A 10,101-nucleotide genomic window follows, 5' to 3' on the forward strand; every position below is an offset into this window, starting at 1 on the left:
GACAAAGCGATAGAGTGAGCGAACGATGGAGCGCGAGACGGGTTGACGGAGGGATGGAGATGAGGTGGTGGTGGTGGGGGGGGGGGGTGCCTACAGCGCCTGTCTGGATGTAAACAATGCTCCTGAAGGATCGGCAGCAAACTGTCAGCTGCTCATCTTTGTTGTGTCATTTAAACCATCTCCGTCTATGCTTCCAGCGCCTCTACCCCCCCCCCCCCTCCGCCTCCCTGCACCAGCTCTCACCCACCGCCCCGCCACCTGACACTTTCCCCCACCCCGCTCGCTTTCCACTTCCCCCCACCCACCCTGCTCGCCATGCAAAGAAGCACATGAATATTGTACATATCGGCATCTTATTTTTTTTTAAACCGCACCCAAATTTCCATTTGGCAGTGCTAATTTTCAGACTGTATGAATTTACATCTTCCTCTCACATATGCACGCAGTGGCCGGCAAAAACTCATCCGAGCCACTGCCGTTGCAACAGCAGCTCATGAAGTTGGCAGACAGTTACCATAGCGACCTCGCATAGATGCCCACCTCTTTTTTTTCCCCTGCATCTTTTATTCTCCTCCTTTTTTAATGATGGTGGTGACTGTTCCGCCTGCGAGCCTGTCTGTCTATCTGCTCCAATCAACCGCTTTGCTCGGCTTCACGTGTGAGCGTCGGTAATAGAGTGGCAGTGCTGTGTGCAGTGTGGACCTGCCGACCAGCAAGTGATGAGCCTTGTTGCTACCATAGTGGAAAAAAATATATCTTTTCAAGAGCTGTCAACATCTGGAAAAACTGCATCCAATCCTCATTAATGCCATTATTTATTTTCCTTTTCTTCCCAAAACCAACCTCAGCTGAGGAATTTGGTAGATATGTGCATCAACCCCGACCCGGAGAAGAGGCCAGACATCACCTACGTGTACGACATCGCCAAACACATGCAGAACCTGACGCAGGGGAGCTAAAATCGGAATAACACAAACTATAGCTTGTAGAACACATCCCCTTGTCAATTTCCATGCTGGACGTGTACACATCTATCTGCTTCTATGCAATTACTTAGTCCAGTGCTCATTGTGATAAGCGGGACAGCATTTATAACATCGTTTTTGGAGGAGGTAAACATGACCGGCAGCCTAATCCCTTTCCTGCGCAAGGTAAACACCATGCTGAAATGAGACCTCTCTCAAATCTGTCTATTGTACATCCCTGTTCATATTGTACCTTTTTTTTAGAAACATGAAGATGCCCAAGTATCTTATCAGAATCAGAAAGCCTTTAAGAGTCCCACAATGGGGACATTTGCAATCTACAAACAATATTTGAAGTCTTTAGTTATGCAATTATCACAAATGCAAAGCTTGACAGGAGCGATCAAGTGAATTTTTGATGAAAGAGGATCATGCACAATGTTTCCTACGGAAGAGGATTATGGCCACTGAATAAATAAAAATAAGGTTGGCAAGATTGACTTTCTTTTCAGAATTCTGACTTTAAAGTGAGTATTCTTACTTTAAAGTGCGAATTCTGACTTTATTCTCAGAATTTTGACTTTAAAGTGAAAATTGTGACTTTATGATGCACCCGGTTTACTTTTCACTTTAAAGTCAAAATTCAAAAAGTAAAGTCAGAATTCTGACTTTAAAGTCAGAATTTGGACTTTAAAATCAGAATTCTGAGAATAAAGTCCGAATTCTCACTTTATAGTCATAATTCAGACTTTAAATCAAAATTCTGATATTAAAGTCAGAATTCTTCAGATTTTACAGTCTGAATTCTGACTTTAAAGTCAGAATTCTGAGGATATAGTCAGAATTCTGACTTTGAATCAGAATTCAGATTTTAAAGTCTGAATTCTGACTTTAAAGTCAGAATTCTGAGAATAAAGTCACTTTAGAGTCTGAATTCTGACTTTAGAGTCAGAATTCTGACTTTAAATCAGAATTCTCACTTTAAATCAGAATTCTGGCTTTAAAATAGTCAGAATTCTGAGACTAAAGTCAGAATTCTCACTTTATAGTCATAATTCAGACTTTAAATCAGAATTCTGATATTAAAGTCTGAATTCTGACTTTAAAGTTCTGAGAATAAAGTCAGAATTCTCACTTTATAGTCATAATTCAGACTTTAAATCAGAATTCTGATATTAAAGTCAGACAATGACAAAAACCCTGGCACTGGAGTGGACACATTTTTGTACGTCTGGTAGTGAATGAGTTAAATGTTGTTCATTCAGTATTTTAATATCTTAACGTCCGTATCACTGTGCAAAGCCCAAACAGTCCTGATTTAAAAAAAAAATCCATAAACACAGCAAAGATGCTGCACTGAAAAGGCTGTTTCTTGCCATTATATTAAAATTCTGGAGTTGGTAGGGGGAGGTAGGGTCAGTATTACATTCTACATGGAGAAAATCGAACCTATTTGCCGGATCTGACCAAGATCCTTCCAAATCCTTGTAACAACAGGCTGGTCCACATTATTTCTTCATTGCAGTCGAACGTTTACCCAACTCCTGTCCTCTGTTCACACGGCAAAGTTTGTAACTCTCATGAAAAAGGTTTACCACAGCGTGACATACATTGAATATTAAGCGCTGACTGTCTCTAGTTTACATGAAAGGGATACTGAACGGCATTGACGGTAGTCTTTTATAATGAGCCGAAAGTCCATTTTCTTTATTAGCTCTATAGCACAGTTTACATACATTTTTTTAAATCCTCACCATTTATCTTGGACAGTAAATGTTCAAAACCCTGACAGAAGAACATTCATGGCTATCATAATATTTTTGGTTGTGTTCACACTTCTTTGCCCCCTCCTACCACAGGAAAACATTTTCAGTGTCTGCGGTTATCTTCAATATAGATTGCATTCGCCCACAATGCTGATGAGCCAAAGCTTTCGCTAATTTTGGGGGAATTGTAAGAGAATTTCATTTGCTCCTAAGCATTCAGTTTCTGAGTTTGATAGCACATATTAGTCCTCCAACAAACAAACAAAACGCCATGCTTGTTTTCCGAAATCCTTCTCTCGCATATGGTCACACACATGCAAAAACCAACCTCAATGCAAACATTACAAAAAAAAAAAAAAAAAAACAATTACCGTATTTTCCGGTGTAAAAGGCGCACCCCCAATGAATGGTGTATTTTCAAACTTTTTTCATATATAAGGCACACTGGACTATCAAGTGAATGAAAAAGGTTTTCCACATACCAGTAACATCCGATTTACGACCGGCGCGAGTTACGACTACCCGTACTTACAACCACAACCGCCAGACCCTTTTTTTCCTTAATTCTACGGCTGGGACCGCTACGGTGGCAGCCAAGCAACGCTGTTGAGATCTGCAGCGTGTTTGTGATGCATTTGGTAAAATAAAGACTCGGGATGCTCCTTTTTGATGAGATTTATTTGGCGGAGCACAGAGAGCAACCGCTTCTCTCAGCATTGTATAAGAACTGGGTTTTTTTTTTTATCGTTGTCAAAGGACCATATGTAGCGTTGTGGCTGTGTTGCCAGATGCGCTCAACATTCAGCATGCCTCATTTATCTTAACAAAGAATTACAACAGTGCACAAAATGAGGATACAGAATAATTGTTTTGAATTCTTTTCGATTTACGACCGTTTGACTTACAACTGTTTTGTCGGAACGTAACCCGGTTGTAACCTGGATTGTAACCTGTATATAATGTCTGTGTAGGCTATGTACAAGGAGTGGGCCAGAGGTGAGACCATAGCTAATGGGGCAATCAGAACCAGGCGTAGAACATAGAATCAGATTAGCTTCAGGGAGTAGTCCACTGCTCCCCCCAACCTTAGAGTAGTGACTTATCAGAGCAGAGGTCAGGCACCGCCACCTCTGTCCATTAGGGATATATATAGGGCCAGAGTTACCAGCACAATTTTAGTTCGCTGACGAAGATTTTCGGATGAGGGGTGAAACGTCCGACACCTTCAAAGAAGTACAGATGACGGCTGAAGAAAACTTGTCATTGACTAATATATTATACATGTGGAAATGGAGTCGGTGGCTACTGACCTGCTGTGGCTCAGTATTACTTCACATATGAGGTTCACCTGCGTATAAGGCGCAGGGTTATCTTTTGAAGAAAATCAAGGCTTTTGGGTGCGCCTTATACATCGGAAAATACGGTACTCCAGAAGAGAAGTATCCCAAAATAATAAGTGTACTTAGTCATAATTGTCTTGTCATTGAGAGGAATGTTTTGTCTCCGGAGTCAATTGCCTTTATCAAACCCATTCATAACGCATGTCCTTAAAATACTTCTTTCTGTCTTACTTACTTCTGTCTTTACTTTCTTTGCTGCTGTGAAATGTCAATTTCTCCACTGCGAGACGAATAAAGGTACATTCAATCCAAAATGGGGAACTTTCAACATTAACTGTGCTGCATTCACTCGCTATGGCTGAAGTTGGGCTTGCGCATTCAGTGTTATGTTTTATTTGTGCCCAGACAATGAGATTTAGGTCATTTGTAAGTCTTCACAAGGGGCTTGTTAAACATCCAGAGTAGTGGGGATTATGGCGGTTCTTATTAGGGTGAAATCCTTCTTCACGCAAAGGGCTCTACTGTGCCCCATTATTTTACATTGACGCAGTTACATTTTCCAAAGGCCATCTTATGTAAGTTGTTTTTCGGCGAAGAGTTGAGGGCTTTTCCCCACGAGTAAAATAATAGGCTCTACTGGCTTTATTTATGGTTCGGCTAGTGGTTGTTTTGGTTTCATCTCGTGTTCAAGAGTCCCACCAATGCTGTGTATTTTTGCTTCATGCAATAAAGCTGTAACATTTCTCCTTTGAGTATGTGCTTTGATATTGACACACACGCACATGCACACACACACACACACACACACACACACACACACACACACACTCCTGTTTCAACGCTTTTGTGAGGTCCGGGTAACTCCAGATAAGGAGTGAGGACGACCGTTGCTGATAAGTTTAGAGAAGAACTAGTGTTATATTTGAACACTGAATGTCACCCCATTTCCCACTTCAAATTCTTTAAAAACAAAGAAATAAAAACTGGACTTGAAACTGAAATAACAGCAGGAGTGAGGTTTCTGAATTGGTACATTCAAAGTTCTCACCCCTTTAGTGAATTTGGTTAAAATATTGTTTCGCTTTTTGTGGTATGAACTTTTTCCTCTCATTAACCATGCACACACACACATAAACACACACAGTAAAAAGTGTGTGTATCCATGTGAAATGAAAATACACACCAAAAATCATTTTGGTTGAATTCGTGAGGACCTTTCTGCAACCTTAACAGGTGCATATATTGACCTCCTAGAAGCCTTTAGAACAAAAAACTTGTGAGGACCGACCAAAAGGTCCTCACTTGTCAAAAATGTCCTCACTATGTCTGGGATAAAATGTTAGGGGTCCTCACACTAGTCATACAAACACATACACACACAACAGGCTGATAATAGTTGTGTTTTTTTCATGATTTAGACTTTGTTTGGTTTTGACTTTTAACATTTAACATTTTTTGGGGGGACAAATGTTTTATTTATGTTTTTAAAAATTCATTTTAACATGAAATATCCCGTGCAAAATTAAATTGTAAAAATGTTGCTAATTTCTCAAAATAATGTTTATAAGAATCACAAAACCTTTATTTATCCCACAATATGTTTAACTTTTGACATTTTATTTTCTTGTGCACAGCCAAACAGCAATACTGATGTACTTTGTAATTTAAAATTATATTAAATCACAAAAATGAAAACTGAGGATCTTTTCCCTGCAGTAATAAAGTTAAACTCTTAGCACATTAATAATCCGTTTTTTACGCATAATCATTTTAGGTGGTATTTAAAATAGAGCATGAATTATTTGTAGTTTTATTTTACCATAACCTTGATACAATCACACGCGCAGTCACACGCAAACATTACCATTCATTAACAAGGTATAAAATGTGCTCATATTTTGGGAATTTCAAATACGTATCTGTAGGTACTCCTTTATTTTTTTCTAGTTCCTTTTTTAATTGTTAATCATTAATTTCCAGACAATGAATCAAGAAGACGAACTTTAATTACCTTGTCATTGTCTCGTCATTCAATGTAATTCTTCAATGCTTTGCTGCTGTGAAATGTAAATTTCTCCACTGCGAGACTAATAAAGGCAAATCCAATCCAATGCAGGCTAATCATCCCAAGAAAACGTGATGCTGACGTCATCCTGAAACCTAAATTTTCATTTTTTTGAGGAATGTTGCAGATAATGTTAGGCACATGAAAGTTCAACAGAGGTAAGTTACCGTAATTTCCGGACTATTGATCGCGACTTTTGTCACAAGCTTTCAACCCTGCCGGTTATTCAACGATACGACCAATTCATGCTTTTTTTTTCTAAACGCCGGCAGTGGCGCTCGAGCACTAAAGGTAAGAGTGAGACAGGGCAAATATATGTGCAGAGGAAGATGCAACTTTAATGTAACTCCGCGTGTGAATCGTGCATTTAAAGGACAACTGACATCTCCGGACAAGTTGTGTCCATAATTTGTAAAATGGCTTCAAATGACTTCTACTGAGCGTATTTTACAAAGATTCCACCGCATATAGCTATATTTTACGTTTTAAGACTCGCGCTGAATATTCAGGAAGTCTTGTTTTTGAGTTGGTGACGAGTCCGTACGTGACGTCACTAAAGGACTGCCCCCAGACCGAAAAAAGACACATTGTAGCAGTCCTTCCATCACGTCAATGTATTTTGCTGTACTTGTTTGGTCTGGGGACCTCGTGTTGCACCCAGAAGCCGCCAGAAGAGGGCGTCCAAGCTCCATATAAGGAATTTATCAGCCTGTGGAAACGGAGGTGGCCACAGGAGGTCGCCATTTTGTGCCTCTTTTTCGTTGAGACATCTCCCCTCAATGTTGCCTCATAATGGCACGGAATACATTCTTTAATCGATGGCAAACATGTATGCTTTCCTCTTCAGAACTATTTGAATCATATTCATAACTGGATGTGTAACAAGAAAGCATATTCTCTGAATCTGAAGCCATTGTTTTGATTCTCCAGCAATGCAAGACGTCTTGGCGTGACGTCACAAACTGGGGGCGGGACTTTCTGAAAATGCCCAATTCGCAGCTAATTTTTTTGCAAATTTTGGACACTTTAAGTCATTTTTATTGGTGTTTTGCATTTGAATAAACACATACTGCGTGTTTTGGCTATTTTAGATGCTATAAAAAAAATTTCTGATGTCAGTTAAGAAACAAAAAAGTGATGTCGGTTGTCCTTTAAAGTGCCCCTACGAGTTGAATGGAAGGCTTGGATGACCAGCGGCGAGAAATTATTTACCAAAACTAGCCATATGTGAAGAGCAACTTTTGCACAAGTCTGCCAGTAGTTAGCGGAATACCAGGGTAGACAACTCTGAAAAGTTGCCTGAACTCTGAAAAGTTGATAAAGTTGCCTGCCCCATTTTTCACAATTTGAAACACAATACGACGACTAATCGCAAAAACAAAAAAACATTTTTGCAAAGGATTAAGTCATTTCATCTGTGCTGTATGTCATGCATATTAGCATATTTGACAATAAAGCTGACTTTGACATTTGACATTAAGGATGTACCTGCCACAAATGCTCCCTTGCTTAATTTATTATAAATATACCTTGATGATGATTTTGCTCCAGTTGCCACGTGAACTCCTCTTTCCATGATGCTTTAAATAATAATAATAATGATACTTTTAATTTCTGAGCGCTTTTCAAAACTCTCAAGGACACTTTACTGTCACGGGGTAATGTACGTTTACATTTTGTAGCGTCATAAATTTTGTTAGCTTCTTTTGAATCTTACTTCTGGGGCTGAGGTACTGTGCATCTACTTTGGAAAATGATATGCAAATGCACGACCTTATAATGTTCGGGAAAGTCCGGAAGCACGAAGCAGGCTTCTGATTGGCTGCCGTGTACGCAGTATGCAAATTGCCAAACGAACCGAAATTTCCAAACCAAATGAAGATTTCGAAATCTGAATAATTTATTCCGGTTTCGAAATCTTTGTTCAAAAGTTTGCTTTATTGAAAAAAACAAACGTTTGATTTAAAAAATATCTATATATATATATATATATACAGTAAAGTCTCGTTATATCGATATTCAAGGGAGTCCGAAAAAATATCGATATAACCGGGACTATCGATATATCCGACCCTGTTTGCATGTAATTTTCTCCGTGCGTGCATAGAAATAGTATCGATATAACCGGGACTATCGATATATCCGATATCGATATAACGAGACTTTACTGTATATAGTAAAGTCTCGTTATATCGATATCGGTTATATCGATAGTACTGCTTATTACGATACTATTTCTATGAACGCAAGGAGAAATTTTACATGCCGCAGGATCGGATATATCGATAGTCCGGTTATATTGATATTTTTTCCGACTCCCGGGAATATCGATATAACGAGACTTTACTGTATTTTATTTTTTTCAAAAATGGTGTCGGACACCCGGGCAGAGACGTTTTGGAAGTTGTACGCCCGACATAAAAGTTGCACGCCCCGGGCGTTTCGGGCAGGCGTTGTTTCAGACACTGCTGTGTACTTTACATGTTACTTTTGGTTTTTGACATGTCTAAAATGAAGACTGTAATTGGAACATTGGTGGCTGCTGATTGGTTGGACCAGGCACAACTCTTGGTGAGATGGACTTTGTTGCTTTCAAATCTTTAGTTTAGTCAATCCAGCTGTCATTATTCCATATATCTTTGTTACTTTATTTCATTACTTGTTCAATCATCTCTTAAACTTGTTCAGATGCCCTCAGTGCCGCAAAAAAAAAACAAAAAAAACGGAAACATTTGATCAAACTTTAAAGATACTTGAAGACGTTTACATCAGAGAGGAAATTGTGTTTTATGTTAATCCCATTGAGTTGTTTCTGAATCATAAAAAAAACCTTCTTCCATGATGATAAGTAGAAAAGGGCAGAGGTTGCCATATGAAAACATCCCTGTCAGCTGCCTGTGTACTAGCCTTAAGGTGAAGTACGGCTACATGCTTCCACTCATCTCCAGAGGTAATGTTTGCTTAAAAGGCATGTAGACATCTGCTCACTTCATTTCAAACCCTCAGTTCAATCCCGAATGAGCAGCCACACTAAATCTCGGAGTTACGAGTTTGATCATGTGTTGCTTGCATGGAGGCCTCCAGGATAGTGTGACTCGAAAGTTCATGTCAAACCGGCTTGCTCTGGGATACAGCGACGACACAATATAACAAGGAGTGGATGTGAGATGCCAAACAGGCAATTATTTTACTGCTTCCTCTCCTTCCTTTTTCTGACTCCTCCGAGTTTGTGTGCGGATTGCCATGCGCTCACACCACGGGGGAGATACATTTGATAAAGGCCCAAAAAAGAGACTTTTTCCCTTATCTTTCTAGACTTTTCGGAGTCTTAACAAAAACACGCACACTGTTTGACATTTGCACCAGAACCAAACTTTGGCGTTCAAGCCGTTTCTTTCATTCCTGTTGTGTTCTTGTTATGTTTGACGTCAGGAGGAAAGTAGTTCTTAAAGGACAACCGACGGCTGCGGTGTGTCCATAATTTGTAAAATCACTTCAGATCACTTCTACTAAGTGCATTTTTCAAAGATTCCACGGCATTTAGCTATATTTTACATTTTAAGACTCTTGCCGAATATTCAGGAAGTCTTGTTTTCGAGTTGATGACGATGCCTGACGTGACGTCACGTCTGGAACGCCCCTGTCCGAGAAAGCGACACACAATGCATTTTGGGTACTTTGTTTGGTCTGAAAACATCGTGTTGATGGCGAAATTAGAAGTAAAACACATAACGCAATGGTAAATTGTTGTGTGTTACACCAACACTACTATTTGATACTAGCTGACACAAATTCCCAGCAGACAAATCAACCCATTTCCAATGGAGCTTGGGCACCATCTTGTGCACACACACACACACACACACACACACACACACACACACACACACACACACACACACACACACACACACACACACACACACACACACACACACACACACACACACACACACACCTAGGGA

At 39.7% G+C, this 10,101-nt stretch overlaps 1 protein-coding gene across 1 annotated transcript in view; it reads left to right on the forward strand.

Moving 5' to 3' along the window:
• nek7 (NIMA-related kinase 7) overlaps positions 1 to 4,815 on the forward strand; it is a 64,883-nt gene extending 60,068 nt beyond the window's left edge. Inside the window, exon 10 of the mRNA XM_089001457.1 lies at positions 849 to 4,815. Within this exon, the coding sequence (XP_088857583.1) occupies positions 849 to 959 (111 nt within the window). The 3' untranslated portion in view covers positions 960 to 4,815. The remainder of the gene's footprint in view (positions 1 to 848) is intronic.
• Positions 4,816 to 10,101: the final 5,286 nt, after the last annotated feature.

The sequence above is a fragment of the Hippocampus bargibanti genome, linkage group LG07, assembly GCF_051943395.1.
Source record: "Hippocampus bargibanti isolate YZ-2025 linkage group LG07, ASM5194339v1, whole genome shotgun sequence".
Lineage (NCBI taxonomy): Eukaryota > Metazoa > Chordata > Actinopteri > Syngnathiformes > Syngnathidae > Hippocampus > Hippocampus bargibanti.